Consider the following 24,329-nt stretch of genomic DNA (forward strand, 5'->3'; position numbering starts at 1 on the left):
TAATTTGGAAAAGAAAATGATCAGATAGGGGGCTGAATAAGAACCAAGGTCTCATTATGACATAAACACAGCAAATAGACTGTTCAGATTCAAAGCATTTAAAAATAGTTACAGGATATGACCACTATGAGCTACTGCTGTTTACAAACAATCTGTCCCCAGAAAATATAAACATCTTGGCTAAAGAAATAAATGCTACCTAAAAGAAAGCCCATCTCTATGACCAAGAGATGGTATATTACAGCACTGGCCTTTGGGGACTTACTCTAATCATTCACCTGGGGACTATGAAATCAAAGCCAAAAAGATGGGGATGGCAAAGAGCAAGTTATGGGACCCTGAAATTTTAGGGTGAAAGATTTATTTTTGGAGTGAAAACTATTAAGCATTATCGATTTTTTTTCTTTTAAATGAAAATAGCTTTGCTGTTTTTTTAATCTGGTTTTTCTTAGTATATGTTATTATATAAAAAATTCAAATGATACAGAGAACAAATACACAAAATTTTAAATCACTGAAACCCCTCTATCCAAAGAGAACCATTGTAAATATGTTGATGAGCATCTGTTCAGACTTATGTCCATTGATTCGAACCGAACTCAGTTGAATGAAGAAAATGGGGAGTATGGCGAGTAATTTCAATGTCAGAAATGGGAAGAGAGGGGTGCCTGGGTGGATCAGTTGGTTGAGCGTCTCACTCTTGATTTTGGCTCAGGTCATAATCTCAGGGCTGTGAGGGGGAGCCCCGCGTGGGGCTCTGGGCTAGGGGTGGAGCCTGCTTGGGATTCTCTCTCTCTCTCTCCCTTGGCTCCTCCCTCCCCCCTCCTCTTTCTCTCTTTAAAAAAAAAAAAGAAAAAGAAAAGGGAACAGAATCAGAAAAGAAAGAAGAAGCAGAAAAGATGGAGGCATGAGGACCCAGTCTTCAAAATTAATTTCATGCATTCATTCTCTCTATCCTTCTTTCTCCCCAGTCCCTCTGTCTCGGTCTCTCTCATGTACTTGCATAAGCACATATTCATTCACATACCCACACATTCTCTGCAATGGATTTTTTAAACTTTTTTCTGACATATACATTAATATATTCATCCTCAGCTCGATGGACTCAAGAGTCCCCAGTGTTCTATAGGCCTGTCCTTATATAGGAAAAATTACCAAGTTTCCTGTCAGTTTCTCACAGTTCTAGCTTAAATTCTATGTATTATTAGCTGTGTGACCTTGACTAAGACTGAGATTTCATAACTGTAAAGTCAGAATCATAACAAAACCTATACTTTATGTGGTTTTGAGAGGATTACCGAGAGATCGGGTCATCCCTAACAAAACCAAACTGATGGCATTTTACCTCAAAATTTATGAATTTACATTGTACTAATTTAGGGCTATAAAGAAAACTGAACCAGAAGTCAAGAAATTCAATGCGTAAATTCTCAATTTTAAGGTATCTCTGCTATTTTGTGACCTTGGTCAAATCACATCATCTCTCTAAGGCAGTTGAGTAATAAGATCAGCACTTTCTGACGTAATACAAAACATGAGTAATTTTTAATTTTCTACTAGCCATATTTTTTTCAAAGTAAAAAGAAACAGGTAAATTGATTTTAATCATATATTTAATCTAATATATCAAATAAGTATCATTTCGACATATGTTATGGTTTTTTTTTTTTACACATGTTGTCTTAAATAAGTCTTTAAAATCTGGTGAGCACTTACCACTCTCAGCACATCTCAATTCCAATTAGCCATGTTTCAAGTACTCAATATCTACCATGTAAGACAGCACAGTATAGATACCTATTCATTTATCATTTATTGATTACCTTCCATATGCCAGGCACTCTGCTAGGTGCTGGGGACAGAAAAATACCCTGGACTCAAAGGGCTCATAAGGTCTCATCCAGCTCCCAAACCATAATTCTGCCATAGCAGAAGAAATCAAACCCTCCTTCAGGGTTGCTATCATCCTGAGCACCCACTTCTCCACTACAATACTCATGATGCTGTTTTAGAACCATTTGGGTTTTCAAACCCAGTATGTACCATGAGACTGTGAGCTCCTTAAGAATCTAGACAGTTTTATTATTCATTTCTGCATAATTCCTAACACTTAGAACACAGTACTCTTCTTGCTATGATTTCAAATTAAAAGTGCTGTTCTACATTTGCAATCAGCCTATAAGTGACTTGAGGAATGCAACTGTCTCCCACAGCACTCATCATCCTGCAACTTCTCAGAACATGATATTTTCATGGTGTATTACACCACAAAGTACATAATAATGGGACTACAGAGACTGGGGCTATGTACCAACCTATAATAATAAGATATTGTAATGCATATAATAATGGTACTGTATCGGTCTATAGAGGCTGTGGTAATGTACTAATCTACCATAAGAAAGTCCTATCAACAGCAGGAGATTTCAAGAATGATGAGAACTGAAAGCTATCAGAGAATTCAGTTACATCACAGCAATAAGAGAAAGTTAACTAAATCGAGAACAAGATTTTGAGAAATTAGTAAACAAAGTATAGCACCAGTAGCATTTAATGAATGAATTAATGAAAGAATATGGTATCAGGCCCTAGACAAAGCAAAGCCATCTAAAAACATGAACATGTGTGAGCCTGGATAGCTCAGTTGGTAAAAACATGGACATGTCCAGTAAAACTTTGAAGTCTGTGGCTGTCACAGAGTTCAAATTTAGCATTCTGCTCAATGCCGGCTCTATTCATTTCATTATTCATACATACTAATTCTGTGCACAGTCCCTGCCCTTAAGAAGCTTATAATCAATTCAGGGAATCCATATATACACACAAAAAGCTGAAAAACACAACAGAAGGGTTCCCACATGACAGTTAACAATTAAACACCAAAGAAAAAAAAAAAGGAAAATAAATAAATAAATGCCAAAAGAAGGTTTTACAACATGGGGTGCCATGGGAAGTTCAAGTTTAAAGGAGAAATCATTGTAGGTGATATTACTCAGGGAAGGATGCAGAAAGGAGAGGACTTAAGTTAGGTCTCAAAGCATATACAGATTTATTTAGATAGGAGAAGAGTGGAAACCAAAAGGAAGGTATAATGCACACAGCATTCTCAACAAGAACAAGAAGTAGATGAACCTTAGCAAGATCTGTACATTCGAACTGGGGTGTAAGTCAAAATTGGAAAAATAAACTGAAATCGGATTATGGAAAAATATGAACTCCAGGTGGGAATTTTTTTTTTTTAAGACTTCTTTATTTGAGGGTGGGGGGAGGAGGAGAGAATCTCAAGCAGTTGCCCCACTGAGCAAAAGTCTGGATACAGAGCTTGATCTCACGACCCTGAGATCATAACCTGAGCCAAAATCAAGAGTCAGACACTCAACCAACTGAGCCACCCAAGTGCCCTGAGAAATGTTTTCTTAATCATATGGACATTGAAGACCTCCTAGCTGAAGAGTAACACAATGAAAGCCATGTTTTATGTAATAGAAAGTGGTTACCAAGGCCTGGTGCTTAGGGGGAATGGGGAGTAACTATTAATGGGTGTGAAGTTTCTTTTTGGGGTAATGAAATGGCCTAAAATTTGATTCTGATAGGATGTTTGTACAATCCTAAATATACTTTAAAAAAAAAATTAAATTGAGGGCACCTGGCTGGCCAGTCAATAGAGCACGCAATTCTTGGTCTCGGGGCCATGAGTTCCAGCCCACATTAGGTGTAGAGATTACTTAAAAAAAAAAATTTTTTTTAAGATTTTATTTATTTATTGGACAGAGAGTAAGACAACAAAAGCAGGGGGAACAGCAGAGGGAAAGGGGGAAGCAGATTCCCCACTGAGTAGGGAGCCCCAGTGTGGGGCTCAATCCTAGAACCCTGAGATCATGACCTGATCTGAAGACAGATACTTAACCGACTGAGCCACCCAGGCACCTCTTTTTTAAATTTATTTTAAAAAATTGAAAAAAAAAATTGAATTGCACACTTTAAGCAGATGAACTTAGGGTGTGTAAATTGTATCTCAAAAAGCTGTTAAAAATTTTAATTGGATAACAGCATGCAAGATAAAGAGGCAGGGGAACTAGGAAGACCAGGTGACCAATTAGGAAGTTACTACATAATCCAAACTTGTGGCAATGAAAAGCTAAGCTAGAGCTTAGCAGTAGGAATAAATATTAAGATAGAGAAGAAAATAAATACAGCTTGAAGATGCTTTGGAATGAGCTCTCAGAAACTCAGAGCTGGAAGGGCATTTGAGGGTCTTCTGGTCTGATGAAGGAATCCCTTTAGTTACAACCCCAAAATCCTCTTTCTACTTTACCACTTCCAGAGGTAAAGAACGCAACACAATTAATTCCAATTTATTAAATGTTCCTTACATTGAACAAAATTTCTCTTTAACTATTGATTTCCCCATATCCGTTTACCCTATAGCCCCCACCCAACAATTTTTTTTAAAGGTCAAACTTCCCCAGTCCCATTCTTTATATAGTTTGCAACAACCACCTTTACAAGTAGTGCCCAGCACTAACCCCTTCAATGTACTTTAGGCATTTAGCAAAACAGAATTATCATCTGAAGATGCTTTTAATACAGAATTATGAAAAATGACTCTCCTCCAAAGAAAATATGCATGAATTCAAAGAAAATACGGTCAATAAACACATGAAAGATGCTCAACATCACTAATCATCAGGCAAATGCAAATCAGAACTATAAGACAGCGTCCCACACCCATTAGGATGACTACCCCCCCAAAAAATAGAAAATAGTTAAGAGTTGGCAAGCATGTGAAGAAATTAGAACCTTTGTGCACTGCTGAAGAATATATGATAGAGCAGCTGTGGGAAACAGTATGGGGGTTCCTCAAAAAATTAAAAATATAATTACCATATGATCTATTCCATTTCTGGGGATATATGCAAAAGAACTGAAAGCAGGCTCTCAAACAGACAGCTATATACCCATATTCATAGCAACATTCATAATAGCTAAAACGTGAAAGCCAACACAAGTGTCCATCAATGAATGAATGGATAAACAAAATATAGTATATACATATGATGGAACGTCATTCAGCCTCAAAAAGGACATTCTGACTTATGCTACAATACAGATTAATCTTGAGGACATTATGTTCACTGAGTATATGTTCGCAGGAGTATATGAAACTGGAGCTTAAGATTAAGCTCTAAATTTCTAAATTAAGGCTAGAAAACAAATGTTCACCAAGGTGATAGCTGAGAGTACATTAAAGTTCTGAAGGAAATTAAGTAAAGAAAGCAAGCAAAGGGGCAGAAGAGAATTCTGGAATAGTTGTGATACAAGAAAAACCACAGTGGGGCTTCGAGTCAGAAAAGCCTGAATTCTAGTCCTTGCTCTTCCATCCTACATGAGCCACAAACTCACAGTTTCAGCTTCTCCATCTGCAAAATGAGGACCACATGGTTGTGATGAGGATCAAATAATAACAGAAATATGTGAAAGCCCCTGACACACAGAAGGGCACACAGGAAATAATGACTGAATGGAAGAATATCCTACTGATGTCACTCAGGAACCACATTAAACATGACGTGGATACAGGAAGACTCACCAATGGTGAGACCTTTGCCCACAGCCAGGTACCAACAATGAAAACATAAAACAAAAGGACCAACAATCACCAGAATAACATCGACAAAAATTCAGGGATAGAGCATCTCATAATCAGAGTAATCCTAGGCAATAGATATTGGCATCCCCACTATATAGATGTGATCACTGAGGCTCACAGAAAGCAGGCCACACAGCCTGTAAGTGTAGACCACGTTTGAATCCACAGAGCAAGCTCTGAACCACCACACTACTAGCTCACCAAACTACCCTGGGAGATGTGCAGGGAAGGGACAAAAGCAGAATGTCCGAGCACCTGCTCTCCGGGCCACGTAAATTAGATTAACTTCAAAAAGGAAATGTGAAAAGGCTTTAAAGATGTCAGAAGCACAGCTTCAGAAACCACAGCAGCCATGTAGCCTCGCACAGCAAGAACGGGACACAGAATGGTCTTCTCCAAACAATGCCCTCAGGCAAGTGGTGACAGGCTCCGGGAACGACAGCTGCAGTTGCCCGTCTCTGAACAATGTTTGTGTGTGTGAGATATAAAAAGTATACTTGGTCACCCAGTGGCTCCTTCCACCCAGAGGCATTCAGAAACAAATCTACCACCAGCGGCAGTGTTTTCAAATACAAAGGAGAGTATGGTTCTAAGCGATGATGTTATAAGAAAACCCAGCACCAGATGGCCCATCTGCGAAGGCCTGTTCCACTGGCTGGCTGTCCTGCACCATCAATGCACAACCCAAATAAAGCATAAGGAGTTGCTATTAACAACCGAGACACGCACCTGGTAGGGTCATTTGCTGAAGCCACAACAACCACATCAACACTGCATCAGTAATTCTCTGACTCACTCCTACAAATCCCTACAGTTAAAAAACTCAATATATTCTTTCTTGTTTCCCCTATACTACCCTGCACCCCAAGCTTCGTCACAGACATATCCCTCCATCCGTCGTTCCCTAACCCCAGTCTCCTCAGACCCCATCAAAGAATTACCTATGTAGGTATAAAAGCCTACCTAGCCTCCACTACCTCCTACTCTCTCGTTCCTAAATCCTATTTTCCATACAAACCCTAACTCCTCCTTTCCTAGCCTTTCCACACTGCCCCGTGAAACACATTTTCTGATGTGAATAAACTCATCCATCTCCTCAGCCATTCCCTTAGGAAGTACTCCTTTCATTTCCCTGATAGCCTAAGATCACATTACTTCCTACATCCTCTTTCCTTCCGCCTTCCCCTGCTGTGCTTCCCACCTGTCACCTCCAGATTAGTATTTCACTCTCCTTTGCCAACGACCTTCATCTCTTAGGGGTCAGTGCCACCCACCCAGACAGCCTTCTAAAAGTCCCCATCGTGGCTCTCTACCACGCTCCATGGCACACACGCTCAGGCTTCCTGCAGGATTTTAGCAACTGGCTCAGTCTTACCATTCAATGAGGGGACTTATTAAGACCACTTTAAAAAGGGCATATCAAAAGAGCTGTATTAAAATAAATAAATGAGAGTCACTGAGAAATGGGAAAAATAATACCGATATCTCAGTATCTCTGGTATCCCTGATCAGCAGGAAGAGAGACTACTGAGAAGATGAGGCCAAAGACGGGTGAAGCGACACGCAGGAATGAAGCAAGAGTGTCTTGGAAATAAAAAAGGTGTTACGGTTAGATTTTAGGCTGTATGAAAATATGATCTGGATAAAAGTGGCCATGTTGAAATGTCCCATGCCACAAAGGAACTTCCTGGACAGATGGAAACGTTACAGACTGCAATAAAATGTAGTCTACATGGGGTGTATTCATTTTTCAAACATTCGTGTATCTCACTGAATGTAAATTAGACCTCAAAAAAACACCTGTAAAATAAGAATAATGATAATCAAGTGGGTAGAGGTACACATACAAAGTAAGAAAAAATGCTGAAAACTGCTGAAGGTAGGTATTGGGTAAATGAGGGTTCATTATAGTATTCTGTTTATATATGTTTGAAATTTTCTACAATCAAGTTTTTAAAATGTCACATACCCATCTCCCACATACCTCCTGTTCAACCACCATACCCTGTATGGCTTCAACATCTACAACACAGCTTCCAACACTGCAATTTCAATATTTACCACAGGTTTCCCAACAGCCCCAAAAAGCACTAGTTCAGCCACCATGCTGGATGTTCAAATGTTCCATTTCATGAGCGCCACCCTCCAAGAGCTCAACTTTAAAAAATCTTCCCTACGGAGCACTATCTTCCAGTTTGCCTGGCTTCTTGCTGGTGCTGTGTTCCTGCTTTTCACTTTGTAGCCTCCATCCCTAAATGCCTGCCTACCTACCTAGTCTTGGTTGTGTACCGGGGACACAACTATGTACTAAAGGCCTCCTACAAATAGTTGTGAGAACAAAAAATAGAAGCAAATGGGGGGGGGGGAGCAGAATACAAAATAGTTACCTTTTGACCTCTACTCCTAATAGGACATTTCTTAACTCTTTCACAATTTGGATTTCATATTTATAAGTCTAGAGAAACTCCTTGGTCCAAGATTATCAATGATTCCCTTGTCTTCGGATTCAATGCTCGTCCTCTGATACGTTTATGCGATCTCTCCCTTTTGGCTTCTGTGCCACTGTAGTCTTCCTGGTTTTCTCTGGAACCTGTTTCTGCTTCATCCTAAGCCTCCTCTCCTTAGTAATAACTGTACGGTCTAATAGAACTTTCTGCAACTCTCGATATGTTCTATGTCTGTACTGTCCAATATGGTAGCCACTGGCCACATGTGGCTATTTAAATTTAAATTAATTGAAATGAAATTAAAGATTTTGTTTCTCGGGGCGCCTGGGTGGCACAGCGGTTAAAGCGTCTGCCTTCGGCTCAGGGCGTGATCCCGGCGTTCCGGGTTCGAGCCCCACGTCAGGCTCCTCCTCTATGAGCCTGCTTCTTCCTCTCCCACTCCCCCTGCTTGTGTTCCCTCTCTCGCTGGCTGTCTCTATCTCTGTCAAATAAATAAATAAATAATCTTTAAAAAAAAATAAAATAAAATAAAGATTTTGTTTCTCAGTCATGCAGTCCAACCTCAAGTGTGCAAGAGTCTAAACAATGCTGCTCTATAATCTCTTACTCCTTCTCAGGACTTCAGTTATCTGTCACCTCTATCTCCAAAGACTGACTTGCAAATTTATGCTAAAGTCATCCGAAGAGTTTCACAAGCAACTCAAACCCCCAAATTAATCACCTCGACCATCAACTCCTCCCTTACCTTACCTCAAACACATTTCCCCTCCCAACATCCTTAGTTCTATAAACAGAATCCATTATCCAAGTCATCTGAACTCTCTATCCCTCTGATCTAAGCCAAAGTCTATTCCCTTTAAGTCTACCTAACTCATCTCCCTGCCTCCAGTCCAATATATATAATAATAAGCACAATGTTCCTGCCACGTACCATTCATTCAACTGATTAACTTTGCAGCCTTGTCTTTTTCAAAGATATTAATGATTCTTCACTGCCTACAAATGAAGTTTAAATTTTCTAGGACAAAATAGCATTTAAGACACTATACAATCTGGGGCGCCTGGGTGGCTCAGCCAGTTAAGCAACTGCCTTCAGCTCAAGTCATGATCTCAGGGTCTTGGGAATCAAGCCACGGCAGGCTTCCTGCTCAGTGGGGAGTCTGCTTCTCCCTCTCCCTCTGCCTCTCCTGGCCCCTGCTTGTGCTCTCTCTCTCAAAAAAATAAATAAAATCTTAAAAAAAAAAGATACTATGCAATCTGGCCCCAAGCTTTCTAGTTTAGTCTCACCTTCTACTTCTACCTCTTAAGCCTCCTACTCTCCGGCCAAAAAAAGGATTCCTTACCATTCTCCAATACATTCTATCATAACATTTGCCTCCAACACCTCTGCTCATACTCTTCCACTCTCCTTAAATATCCTTTTGACCTCTATTCAAATCCCAACTATCCTTCAAGGTTCAGCCCAAATTCCACCTCTTCCATTAAGTCTCTCAGATCCTCACTATTTTCCACCAAATAGTAATCTCCTTTTCTGAATTCCCATTGCACTTTTAACCACACTGTATTTATGACAATAACCAATTTCTATTTTATTAGGTTATATTGATGTCTATGTATTTGATATCTTTCTATCCACCAACAGTGCCTGATAAAACGACCAGTATAAAGTAGGCACATAATAAATTATATCTACTGATTATGAAAATTTCATTTTAGTTATAGATCAGTTCTTATGTGTAAAGAATTTTCAGTATCTCAAAAGTGGCCTAGGCACTAAATCATCCCTCTAATTTTATCAAAGGCAGACAAGTATTTGGGCATATACAGTTTCCCAAATTACCTTAAGTATGAGTTTCTACCTACTGAAAAATAGCCTTCATATTCTGGTCATGTACTAACAGTATAGAGAATAAAACTGGGGCTGATCTATTATGACTCCTACAGGAATACAGGAGGTTTTCTATTTTAAAAATAGCACTTGTATCAACATAGGAAACATATTTCAGGAGCTCGTGGGATATAAATGATTCAGGTGTGACAGGATTCCAGTGAGGGAAATAACAAATTATTCAGTGATAATAAGTTACCACTTATTAAGCACTTATGAGTATGTCAGATACTGTTCTAAGCACTTGACATATATTATTTAATTTTTTTAAAGATATTTATTTGAGAGAGAGAGGGGCAGAGGGAGAGGGAGAGAATCTTCAAGCAGACTCCCCACTGAGCACGGAGCCCAACTCGGGGCTTGATCTCACGACCCATGAGATCATGACCTGAGCCTAAACCAAGAGTTGGACACTTAAATGACTGAGCTACCCAGGTGTCCATATTATTTTAATTTTTATAAAACTATGAGATAGGTACTATTATTGTTCTCATTTTACATATTTTTTAGAAATTAGGCATAAAAGGTTGATCACACATCTAAAAACAATTCTTCATTAGTATAACCTAACAAATAAGTAGAAGATGCATGTGTGAAAGAACAATTATATTTAAGTCTCAAACCAGGAGTCCTGAGATATAGACCTGCTTCAGTTCACTGGATAGAACCTCACAGAGCCTCAATGTTCCCCTTGATCCTTAGGCCTCGGAGTAGTTGTAAGAATCAAATTAAATCAAATTAAAGTCAAGAGACCTGGAATCCAATTCCTGCTGCTCTGACCTTTACTACATGTAAGACTCTGTACAAATAAATCCTACAGTTTCTTTGAGCTGCATCCATTCTTTTGACAAGTATGGCGCACCTAATATGTGCCAAACATTCCACCAAGAGTTAGGAATACAAAAGTGAACATGATAGATACAGATTCCTATCCTCACAAAGCTCAGAGCCTAGAGGGGAATATAGATAGATAGATAGATAGATAGATAGATAGATAGATAGATAGACAGATAAAATTATAATTGAAGTCGGTTAAGCGTTTGGATAGGAGAGTATACAGAGAAGCACCTAATCTAGACTTCAGGGTCAAGGAATACTTCCCAAGAGGAAATGACTCGCTAAGACTGAAACGATGAATATTAGTTAGAGAACAGTTCCAGGCAGAGGGAACAAGGATCAAAGACCTGTGCACAGAAGGCTAGCATTAATAGTATATCCTAACTAAAGAGGAATTAAAAAGCAAAGATGAGGGATCTTTCTGTATAATTTCTTACAACTACATGTGAATCTGCAATTATCTCAATAAAAATTTTAATTAAAAAAAAGCATATATGTGAGTACTCTGTAAATTGAGAATAAGCACCTTAGCTATTTCGCTTAATATTATTACCAATAATGTATTCCATAATGTATTGCTACAGACAGCAAAGCTGTAATGATCATTATAAGGGAAAAAGAACTACTAAAGACAGCTAGTGACCATATTTCAATAGTTGGCCAAAATTTGGAAAATCATGATTCAATACCTTTCACATCTGGTCGATACTGTAGTCCATCATCTTTTTTTCCCAACAAACTAGTGTCATCTGTGTCTATAAAAGAAAAGTTTTCAAATTAAGACACACAGGATGTTTAAGTCATACCATGAAACTGCCAAATATTCTAAATGCTCCAGATCCTCCCCAACTCTGTCCACTTACCTTGCTCACATTTCCCACCGTTCTCTTGATCTATTGTGCCATTTCTACCTCAGGCCTCAAGGCATCCCAAATATATACACGCTCTGCAAGATGAACAAGTCTTCCCTGTGCAAACTAATGTAACACGTACTCCAAAGGGAAAGGATTAGCCCTCTCTCTAAAGGACAATGGGCTCAAGATTTACCTCTCCTACCACTGTTTCCCTGGAAACATATCAGATTAAGATAAAAGTGGAATCTCAGCTATGTTATCTGACAAAATTTACGATAGGAATGACCCCAGACTGGTGAAATGTATTTGGACTGGGAAGACTGTAAATGAACCACAAATGCCTGTTGGAAGCACAAGCTTCGGCTTCCCACTACATAGTGAGGGAGGAAAGGGAAGGTACAGTTAGGTATGAGTGGAAGTATTATCAAGAGGACCAAGATAACAGTTAAGGGGCACCTAGTCCAAAGGATTCTAAATAGGCATGAATTTCAATTAACAACATTCTCAAGCTTGGCCAACTTGAAGTTTGAAATTCTAGGTAGTACCATTCAATCATGAACCAGTTCTTCATAAAAGGTATTATTTCTGTAAGCTACTATTTCAACTTAGGCTCTAAATGCCACTTTATTTAAGAAAAACAAACCATATACTTCTTTAAGATCACAGCTAAGTGGAGTGTCTACCTACAAGGGGTCTCTATCAGCAAATGGTTTGTTCTCCCACCCATACCTGACCCCTCTACCTGAAAATGCTCTGATGAGCTTCTTGGGCATTCTCTGGTAGCTTAGACCAGAGATACTGCAATCCCTCATGCAGTATTTCACAAATAATTTGTTACCAACATAAAGTGCCAAACTCTGGCTTACAACATTTTCCCCTTAGCTTAGGTAAAGACATATCCCTTTAATAAGTCCAAAAATGGTAGGAGAGATGGGCCTTGTAAGCAGGAAAGACCCACAAGTCCATGACAATGTGTCTGGCTCTTGTATGTTGTATGTTACTAGGAAATAATACATTATCCTAGCCCATATGTGTATTACTAAGGAAAGAAGGTTGAGAAGTTCTGCCTTTAGTGACTGGACATTTCTAGTTGAAATGGAAAACAAAAACAAATGCTTAGTTGCTATCATGGCTCTAAACTATGACAAAAAGCAAGAAAAGCATAAAGAATTTTAAACTGAAGGTAGTAATTTTTCCTTACATTCTATAACCTCACACTAAAATCTCTAATAGTACATAATATGTAGGGGCAAAAACTACAGAGAGAATGTAAAAACAAAGTAAACTTTTATGCTCAAGAAAAAAAGATGAATATATGGCAATGCTTGTAGTTTTACTATAATTAAGTTAAATAATTATTAAACAGCTATAATCATTACTATAAATTTGAGAAAACCTTTGAGAACTATAAATGTATCTAAAAGTTTATGTTAGGAAGAGCTTAATAACTACATGATCAACCAAAAAGCATGGTCTGTGTCTTGAGAAGATGAAAATAAATGGGAAAAAAAATCTAAATTAATAACAAAACAAAGAAATTCTAAAATATAAAGTAATAAAAGAAACAAATAGAACATCAAAGACTTCTGATTTTACAAATATGGAACACTACCAAAATGACAAGTAAGATTTCAGACACAGAATATTAAAGAGAGGTCTCCGGATGAGTAGAATGGATTTTACCTGTGCAATGACCAAGATGCCTTATATCAATTTGTTCTTGCTTTATACAAGATGCTTCTCGAACAAAACAAGGATTGTTGTAGGAACTCCCATCAGAAGCACACACAGGATTAAAACTGTAGCCACTGCAATCTATATTACATACACACCTGTTGGAAAAGAGAAAAATTACCTACATTTTACAACAAAAGTATTTCACAATTCTGTATTTCACTTTCTTCTTTTCTGCTTTCTGTTAACAGAAATCAATATATTGTTTTAAGTTACTGATTAAAGATTAAGCAAAATGAACACTCAGCTAACAATTTCTTTCAGGTGAGAATTTAGAGAAATTTCATCCAGATATTATTATCTGGTAGTTTCTCCAGAATTTTCATATCTAGATACAATAATCAAGAGATGTCAAATGTCAACGACGTTAATTAAAAAGCAATAGGCCATAGCGGAAAGGACACAGAGTTGAGTCAAAAGTCATGAATCTAAATCCCAGCCCAACTAATTACTAGATTTGTGTCCAGATTCTTCCCCTAAGTCTTAGATTACTTATCTGTAAAATAGAGGTTATAATAATATATCGACCTCACCAAATAACTAGAAAGACTAAAAAGCATAATTTGATATAAAACATGTAAAATGAAAGCCCCCCAAAGTGTTTCTCGCTGCACATCTACCTACATCACTGAGTGTCCACCCAACACTGAGACAGCACAAGAAGTCCCAGGAGGGTCACTCCTTCCAATAACAATAAAATCTAAATGAGAATATAAAAACAAAAAAAATTTTTAAAAAGAAACTGTCCTGTTTCCAGTAACACTGTAGGCTCAGAAGCTAAGCTAAGCTTCCCACTGAAAACAACAAAAAAATACAGGAAAAGTATCTTAAAATATTCTCTCAAATGCATTCATAAGTTGACAAGAAATCAAGGAATATTCAGAACAAAAGTTAAATGCAGACAGGAACAGAGAAAGGTCACTTGAGTTGGCTAAAACTGATTTTCACCTTGAAAGTGTTTACCAAATTGGGTAAATTCAATTATCAACTCTTGTAGCCTTGCAAGCCTCTGGGGACAGAAGACAAACAATACTGACCTACCTAAGATGGGGAGTTTGAAGACCCTAGAAAAGCTGGTACCTCAAAAAGCTACAACTCTCAGCATGAGGGTAAACTAGAAATGAATTTCCATATTCCACAGGAACTATTTAAATTGGGAGGAAAAAAAAAAATGCTGCCCTGAGCCATGGCATTGAAAAGAGGGAAGAAAACATCTCCCCTGAGAATTAAAAACGGACAAGCCAGTCCTCACATGGGTGATTACAACTTGAAATACTACTTGGGTGTTCTGAAAAACCTCAAGCCCAGAATTTATTTTCAGAGCCAAGGACTGGAAGGGGCCCTAGGCAACTGACAGAAGTAAATGCAATCTCCTTTGGAGAAACCAACTTTATTATCCTCGACCTCAAACATTTTCCAAGATACACTTGTGAGAAAAATAAGCAGAGCACACACTCACTCAGTCATATATCTACAACAAATAAGGAAATAAAACACCATGAGTGGAACAAGCTGATGTGAAAATGAAGCAAGCAGGGGCACCTGGCTGGCTCAGCCTGTGAAGTATGTGACTCTCAGGGACAGAATTAACGAAAGAAAAGAAAAGAAAAGAAAAGAAAAGAAAAGAAAAGAAAAGAAAAGAAAAGAACAAAGAAAAGAAAAGAAGGAAAAAAGAAAGGAAGGGAAAGAAAGAAAGAAATGAAAAGAGAAAGAAAGGAAAGAGAAAGAAAGAAGGAAAGGAAAGGAAAAGGAAAAGAAAGAAAATGAACCAAACAGAAATTCTAATAGATAAAGAATGTATTATTAGAAATAAAAAACTTGGGGCACCTGGGAGGCTCAGTCGGTTCAACATCTGACTCTTCATTTAGGCTCAGGTCATGACCTCTGGGTCGTGAGATGGAGCCCTGCATCGGGCTCTGTGCTGGGTGGGGGGCCTGCTTGGAATTCTCTCTCTCTCCCTTAACCTCTGCCCCTCCCCTCCATGGCATGTGCACTCTCTCTCTCTCAAAAAAAAAAAAGAAAAAGAAAAAGAAATGAAATATTCAATAGGTAGATTTAACAGGAGATTAGATAAACGAAAGGTGAGTTAGGGAACTGGAAGACTGATCAAAGGAAATTACTCAAACCACATTAGAGTCAAAGAGACGGTACACAGGAAAAAAAGATTAAGAGACATGGAAGACAGAAGTGACAGAATCTGGAAAAACTCTGACTGGACCTCAGGAAGGCGTAAAAGGAATGAGGCAGGGGCAATATTCTCAGCAATTCCTAGTCAAATTTTCTAAAACTAAAAAACATACAAATCTAAATATCCAAGAAGCCTAATACATTCCAAATAGGATAATTAAAAAGAAATCTAGACACAGATATATCACAGTGGAATTTTATAGCAACATCAAAAAAGAGTATTTTAAAAGTAGCCAGAAAGAAGAGAAAGATTACTTCCAAAAGACAAGAATAAGAGGGACAAGTGTCTTCAAAAGCAATACTGAAGCCAAATTGTTTATTTATAGCCAGACAGTTAAATAATGCCTGCAATGTGCTGAGATAAATGACAATTCTATATAAAGAGAAATATCCTTCATGAATGACAGTAAAATAAAAGTAACTTGGAAGAAGTAAAAAGTTAAGAGTTTGTCACCTCCTGGCTATCAGTAATTATAAAAGCAGCTGAACAATGATCTTATAAAGAAGATCTGAAATGCAAATGCAAATGAAGAACAAAAGCATAAATACGTAGGTAACGTTAACAAAGCTAGCCTTGCAAGGGCCCAACAATTTCACTACTAGGTAAGGCCCCTAAAATCTCGTACACATGCGCATCAGGAGATGTAAGAATGTTCATGAACAGCAGCATTACTCATGAGAACAAAAGACTGGAAACAATCCACATGTCAATCAACAGTAAAAGGCACTGTAAAAGGATGTGGTATAGTTCAAAAATTAAATTCAATAAGCAGTGAAATTGAATGAACCGTGTGCATTAACATGAATGAATCCCAAAAATGTACTTGCTAAGCCAAAGAAGATACATATGGAGATGATTCCATTTTATACAAACTCAAAATCAATGAAGAGCTTTATCATATGTGGTAAAAAAAATTTTAAAAAGCAAAGAAAATGCAGGATACCAGGTAGGTAAAGGAAAGATCCATTCAGGGAGGAACATGGGAGGGCAGTTCTGAGGTATTGATAATATTCTATTTCTGGCTTGGGAGGTAGGATTCACAAAACTTTGTTTCATTTTTATGCATTAAACCAAGTGTGTAAGTTTTCATACACTTTTAAATATACACTCTATTTCGCAATTTAAAAACGAAGGCACCAGAAAAAAAAAATTAACTATTCATATTTACTAAAGTCAGAAAGGCTTTTACATTTTGGCGGGGGGGGGCGGGGGAGAATGTGACGGAGACCGCATTTGGTCTGCAAAGTGTAAAATACTGAACATCTGGACCTTTATAGAAAACCCTGCTGACCCCAGCTTGACGGGATATAAGTGGGCAAAACTGGAATGGCAATAACAGAGAAAAGGTGGCTAATGAAAGATTATAGAGCTATTTCAGGAATAAGAAAAGGCCCAACAGAAAAGGCAAGATACCATATCAATCCAGTAAGGAGAAACAAGTGCTTCAGCAGAGGGCACTGAGCACAACCGTGTCCCAGTGCAGGAGGAGGTCAGCCTTCCTCGGCGGGACAGAACCACTGCAAGTCAGGCTAAGAACTGTGAGAACAAACCACGGCTGCTCTTCTCAATGGCACATGAAGAAAGAAAATGAAATTACCATGCAAGGAAAGTCCAGCTCAGTGAAACCATGAGCAGAGGAGGAAAATATTAGACTCCAGAGGCTGCTGATACTACTGATGACGGCGATTACAGCTGTTTGCACACTGGCAACAGTGCAGAGGGCAGGATGCCCAAAGCATACGAGTGCGCACTAAGGTGGAAAGAATCACTTCAGTAAATATGCCAAATTCAAAACATTTAACAACCATTTACTCTGCACCTACTGTGTGGGAATACTCACATTTGCCTTATTTAATCCCGACAACAAATAATTATAAGAAGGAAAGATGAATATGAACAAAGGTAAAAAGCCCAAGATCACAAAACAAAGTGGCTGGGATGGTGTTCTCTCTACTCACTAGAGCTGTTGTATAAAACAGAGACTTCTGCATAGAAAGTGACAAATGAAAGGAGGTAAGTATTTTCCACATTTTTAAAAAAGATTTTACTTATTTATTTATTAATGGCTTCAGGCTTCTACAGCACTACTGGCTGTCCATTTGCATCCTTCATAATAAAGAGTAAGCATAGCGCTGTGTGTCATATTTGCAAATTATCAAATCTGAACGGAGGTTGTGGAAATCTCCAAATTAGTACTATGCTAGGAGGAGATGCAGGGACCCTCACTCGCAGGTGATGTCTTGTGGGTCTGTGCTAACTCCAAGTGGAGAGCATCGAAACGGAACTGAACTGTGAAATAGCTGGTTGGTACTGGAGAAGTGGAGAACTTGTTGCTGCTGGAAAAGATACAACACTGAAGGAAGATCTCAGGGTGACAGCTAAATGTAAGAGGTACAGGGCAACCAGTCCACACTGAAATAGTTTCACTCTGACAGCCCTGTCGATGGCTGTGATTACTGATTACTAAGAGGCCTAGTGCCACTATGCTCTTTATAGCCAGAGCACAGAATGCCCAGGAAAGCCTGCTCCAGACTCTGATCCACACTTGGCTCATCTTAACCATATGATGGTGAAGTGCCCCCACTCTCCCCTCCACGTCCTACTGCCTGACCCTAAGCACACTCATTTAATTGACTCCTGAGAGCTAGAGGTCAGCTATGGAGAGATAAGAAGGAGAAAACACAGAGCAGGCCCTTCCCTGACCACATTCCTGCCAGTCATCCGTATGTGGCAACACGAGAATCCTGCCAGATGTCTCCACTGTGAGGAGCCCTAGGTTCCCCAGGACTCACTCACGCTCCTGCCCACTGACGTCCTGGGAAGGGAATCTTGTAAACAATCCAGGAAACTAAAAGCCAGACTCTGACTCAGAGACCATTCAATGTATCTTCTTCTGTAAGCCTTCATGTCATTCATCATGGCACTAGTGCCCTTTCCTTCCATGGCTGGGTTAATGCTCCACACTGGTAACATGGCAATATTCTATTTTGTACCATAGATGTAGTTTCTTTAAATTGCGTACATATGTATGCCAATGTATATTTTACAATAAAAGCTTTAAATAAAGCATGGAACAATATGCATAGTGTATGGCCATTAGTTTTAAAAAGGAAAGAGAACATTGTGTACATATTTGCTTGTACATGCGTAAAATAATCGCTGGGAGATTAAATAAACATCACAGTGACTGCCTCTAGTAAAGACACCTGAACGGCTGGGGAACAGGGGCAGGAAACAGACTTTACTGTAGAGCCTTTTAAAGCTTTTGAGTTTCTAACACTGCAAATTTCAAAGGCATGAATGCATATATACATAAATAAATGAATTCAATGACTTCTATGATTTTTGCAAATCACAATTCTAAGTCTTTAAAATAGGGATAATACCTCATAATACTGGTGGAAGAACCAAATAAGCTTTTGTAAAAAGCCCTTTGAAATCAAATACTACGTACGTCTGAAAGTAGTAGTAGTAGTAGTATTAAAAAAAAATCTTTCCTTTCTCTTCACTCTATAAGGAAAGTGTTATTCCTTCTTGATATGGTAACTTTATGTGGGGATGCCTGGGTGGCTCAGTCAGTTAGGCGTCTGCCTTCAGCTCAGCTCATGATCTCAGGGTCCTGGGATTGAGCCCCATGTTGGGCTCTGTGCTCAGTGGGGAGTCTGCTTCTCTCTCTCCCTTTCCCTCTGCCCCTCCCTCTGCTCATGCTCGCTCCCTTGTGCTCTCTCAAATAAATAAAATCTTAAAAAAAAAAAAAAACTAATTCATGTTTAACAAACACCTATGAAGCCTACAAAAAGCTCAGTACAATACCAGTCTTTTTCATGTATATTAAATCCGTACAATAACCCTGTATGCAGCTCTAAGTGAATAATAAAGCCCTAGTGTGAACAGCCATGAGTTCAACAAAGACCTACAGAGGGATACTACAACCCAACCTTATGGCAAGTTCAGCCAGTATAGAAATCAGCAAGACAAAGTCCCGTCCTTAGGGAGCCAACAATCTGCTAGTGATCCCAACAGCATAAACGCCACACAGAGGTCGTTTCTCAAGAACAAGGAGCAACACAGAATAAGGTCACCTATCTCATAGGGACTGTGGAAGAGAGAGAAAGGGAGGCGTCTGGGAAGAGGCACTGACTTGTGACCTGAGTCACACTTCATCCAAGTTGGGAAGGAAGAGTAGGAATTAAACAAATAGATAAATAGAGATGGGACTCCAGGCAGAGGGAATAAGAGGCAAACTATCAAAGAGTAGCACGGCATTCAGAAAACTGCAAAAGGTTATGGGGATACGGTGTTCTGCATTTTAAAAACAGACCTCTCAAAGGAAACCTTTACTGGCAGCTGCGTGGCCTCGTAGTAGTAGTAGGAAGGTACTGTACTGTAGTAGGAAGGTATTTCTGGACAAAGGAGTCTGTCATTGCTAACATCCGGCTTATACCAGGTATAAACTAATATTTAATAGTGTTGTTTCCTGTTATCAGAAGAAAAAGAACAGGATACAATTATTTTTCTGTTATAATCTAAGGGGCCATCATAGAAATTTATTAAACCTAGTTTTAAAAGTCTATATTCTATAAACTATAAATCCAGAGAAAGGCAATGTTAAATGACAAAAATTACTGTCATCTCTGATTAGGAGGAAATAAAGAATAGATAATGGCAGAAGAGGTACTTCTTTGGTTCCTTTTTTAAGAAGTCTGTGTGGCAGCCAGAAGGAGAACATAATGAAGGACAGGCATGTGTAGCATCGCTCTCTCTGCTTAAACAAGAGACAAGATTCCACTGCTCCTACTGAGAGAGACTCATCAGACTGGGACACTGACCAGTCATCTGTGTCAAACAGAAAACGGTCCCGTGATTGACAAAGATGTCCAAGCAGGTAGATTAACTGTTTATCAATGTTGTCTGTCACACTGTATACCCACAATGGTTCTCTGAGCAACTCTGAAATCTCCTATCACTCAGGGAAAGAGCATCTCCAAAGAGATTGACATCGAAGAGGCAGAAGAGCAGGGACTATTTCTATAAAGGGCATCACACATGAAGTTCAAAAGAAAAAATTCGAGGACTTTTATAACTCACCTGTATTGACATTATGCCTGATGATTCTACCGAAACCTCAAACCATTCACGGGCAGAGATTTGGGTCAGGAATATAAAGGGTACTGATGTTCTAGGACTATTTGGCCCCAAATAATCTCCAGACAAACAGACAAACAGCTGATGGCCATCTTGCAGCAATAACTTCAGCTTTGGCCAGATTAGAAATACCGTTTAGAAAAAGAGGGGTTGCTACAAACATATGGTTTAAGAAATATAACGTGCTGTAGAGCAGGAGCTGTTTTCCAGTTTTAAGACAAAGCAGATCTGGGCTGAAGGCTTTATTTGTTGGTGCAAGACTCTAGGGCTCTTCCTGCCTCCATCCTAGGAGCCCATACAGAAACAGGGACCAGAAACTCAAAGTAGCTTGGAATGCTGAGCCCCCCCCCACACGGACAGCAGCCGTTCTGCAGAGTCCCATGGTCCTGTGACAGACTTTATGGGAATGAGAAATATACTTTTGTTAAACACCTCCTCTCCCCCCCAAAAAAGACTAAGGAGAAAGTCCACCCACTGTACTTCACAATGGTCACAATGGAATACTGAGACCTCACTTACGTGGTAGTCAAATTTCTTGGAACCTCATGACCTAGCTCTGAGTATAAATTCGAAAGGTAAGCATCAACCAATGAAGACAACTATCACTAACCCATGTGAACCGCCAGCGTGTCACTGAAGAGGCACAGTGTGCTTCAGGAAGGAAGGGGGAAAAACGCTTTCAGAAGCTAAAAATAATTTAAATTATAAATAAATTAGCCACTGAGCAAATGAGATAAAATACACGCAATAAATAAAGTTCATACACTTCACTCAGAACAACCTATTTACTCTGATTTTACACTTAGAATTTATTCCTACATTAGATACAGTTCCTACAGGTGTATTATCTCCTATTCCAGGAAAGAAGAGAAGCAAATTTAGAAGCTGGGGTCATCTATACTCAGGTTCATGGTCAAGGCACCTTGACAGCACACAGAAGTTCTAAGACCCTGAGATGAGAGAAGAAAAATTATTTTTAAAGAACCCAAAACACAAAGCAGAATGCAGCCTTAAGCTTAGGGACAATGAAAAGACCACTACTGAGAACATCAGGGTATCACACATGTGTGTGCACAACACAGTGGATAAATCCTGTGTCGTTAGACCATTGTTCTGGGTAACTGCAAGCCATTCAGCCTCTTCTGAGCTCAGCGTCCCCTGCAAAATCAGAATAATACTTCTTGCCACCAGACAGAACTGCCATAAGGAGCTGAAAAAACAATTTATGTAACAAAAGCTGAAAAATGTAATATACTATACAATATGTAACATTAAGAATATATTTAAATAAATTTCCATTTAAATGGCTAAATAAAAAATCTGCACTTCTCTTAATAGCAAAGAATTAAGTTACATGATACCACTGATGCCCTCCCCCAAAATGCCAGGGTTTTTTTTTCTAAACTAGTAGCGAGAAAAAGACAGCTTTAAAGCAAGAGAAAGATTTTAGCTGCCCTTTAGAAACCAGAGAGGGTATAAGCATTTCTTCTAATAGAAAAGACATTTCAAAATGAGAAAAAATAAAATATGTTTTAAATGAATATCCATACCTAAAAATATAACATGAAATATAATACCCATTACAGTTATAGAGGAATATTTTTCATAATCACTAGTGGATAAAAGTCAATTCTGGAATTTTTTTAAGGAAATACGATAGAAAATATTAGAGTACCTCACATTTAATAAAGGTAAGTATTATTTCATAGAATTTTGTTTTAGTTAATATGTATTATTATCATGTGTATACATACACAAGTGCTGGATTACAGGGTAAATCTATTTCTTACATGGAGTTGTGGTTAAAAATGTCTGAAAGTCACTGATACGAAACAGATAGATTGGCATGTGGCCTTCTAGATGGCAGCTAAGGTGTAAAAACAAGGAATTTAAAAGCAGCTAATAGGGACGCCTGAATGGCTCAGTCGGTTAAGCGTCCGCCTTCAGCTCAGGTCATGATCCCAGGGTCCTGGGATCGAGTCCCACATTGGGCTCCTTGCTCAGCAAAGAGCCTGCTTCTCCCTCTGCCTGCCTCTCTCTCTGAAAAATAAAAAAAAAAATTAAAAAAAAATAAATACATAAATAAAGTTAAAAACATAAATAAATAAAAGCAGCTAGTACTCAGAGTGACCAGGAGAAAATAAGGAAAGTAAAGAAATCTCAGCTGGGACCAGGCTGAAGAGGGCAGTGTTTTTTTAAAAGTCAACAAGGGATGTCTGGGTGGCTCAGCCGGTGGTTAAGTGCTTGCCTTTGGCTCAGGTCATGATCCCCGAGTCCTGGGATCAAGTCCCACATTGCGCTCCCTGCTCCATGGAGGGCCTGCTTCTCCCTCTGCCTGCCACTTCCCCTGCTTGTTCTCTCTCTGATAAATAAATAAAATCTTCGCATACATACATACATACATAAATAGTCATCAAGCAGCAGTCCTTGAAGTAGGAAAAGGAGAACAGCATTCTTTCTAGGAATCAAAAAGGCTAATATCAGAAAAAAACACTCTACTGGAATTTAGGAGAATCTGCCCCATAAAACCCTCTGACTTTAACCCTTAATTTTCTCAACTGTAAAATGACCTCTCACTAGGCTAGAAGATAAATTTTAGGATCCTACTCAGTCTTGCCATTTTCTGAATCTGGTAGAGTTCAAATAATTAAGCATGACAGGAGTACTTGTTTCATAACTAAGACCTTTTGTATTTAATAACTATAGTTTTATCTTTTATTTCAAAAAATTATATAACATCTTCCTAATAAATAATGGATTTTTATTTAAAAAAAAAAATCAAGGCTTGGTGGCTATCGCCACATATGGGCATCTCTCAATTTTCCATGCGGAAAAGGTCTAGTTGGCTGGGTCAGAATTACCCTCAGACAAACGTGCCACTATTCACCTGGAAGTAAATCATGAAAAACACACAGAAGGTGCCCTGAAGGAGTTAAATAACCTTCACATAACTTCTTTGGTACCATGGCCCATTCAAAAGTTTAAAAAAAAAAATTACAATAACAACTGAGGTGTGTCTAATTGTTAAACTCAACTACAATCAGTAATAAGTGCTTTATACACTAAAAAATTAATGTTCCTAAAATTTCCTTCTGTCTCCTTCCATAACAGGATCAGCCATTAATCACTTACCTTTAGGTAAAGGTACCAATTGCTTCCTTAATGTTCTCCCGTTATTGCACCAATTTCCTGGCCTGGACTTGGCCATCTGTCCCAGTCTACGTGTTCTCTGGCTGGCTTCTCAGCCTGCATGCTCCTTTCTACTGGTAAGCTCTCCCTGGTCTGTGCCCACTTCCTTATGCTTAAAGCCTGTGTCTGCAAAAACGGTGGCTGCAAGCTCTCAAACAGACGCATAAAATGAATTTAGTACCTACAAGGGAGTTACTCTGACTGGGCATAGGGTACATATTATAGCACGAGATGGTGTTCACAGAAAGATGTGTATTTTACCATATAGATGTCACACGTGGGGCGGCCTCTGAGACTAGATGGAATCTGTTCTACTTCGAAGCAAAAGATCTCTATCTCTTTCAATTAAGGGATGAAAAATGAGAGCAGAGAAATGTCCAAAACAGAACTGGAGAGA

General features: G+C 38.7%; 1 protein-coding gene across 4 annotated transcripts in view; it reads right to left on the bottom strand.

The window, feature by feature from the left end:
* LOC123781148 (tomoregulin-1) overlaps nucleotides 1-24,329 on the bottom strand; it is a 115,025-nt gene that overhangs the window by 12,852 nt on the left and 77,844 nt on the right. For all 4 annotated transcript variants that reach the window (XM_087869516.1, XM_087869517.1, XM_087869518.1 and 1 more), the window contains 2 exons: nucleotides 13,360-13,508; nucleotides 11,512-11,577 (listed from right to left, as the gene is read on the bottom strand). In XM_087869516.1, the coding sequence (XP_087725642.1) occupies nucleotides 11,512-11,577; nucleotides 13,360-13,508 (215 nt within the window). The remainder of the gene's footprint in view (nucleotides 1-11,511; nucleotides 11,578-13,359; nucleotides 13,509-24,329) is intronic.

Source organism: Ursus americanus, chromosome 18, assembly GCF_024610735.1.
Source record: "Ursus americanus isolate L20-20 chromosome 18, mUrsAme1.1.p, whole genome shotgun sequence".
Classification (NCBI taxonomy): domain Eukaryota; kingdom Metazoa; phylum Chordata; class Mammalia; order Carnivora; family Ursidae; genus Ursus; species Ursus americanus.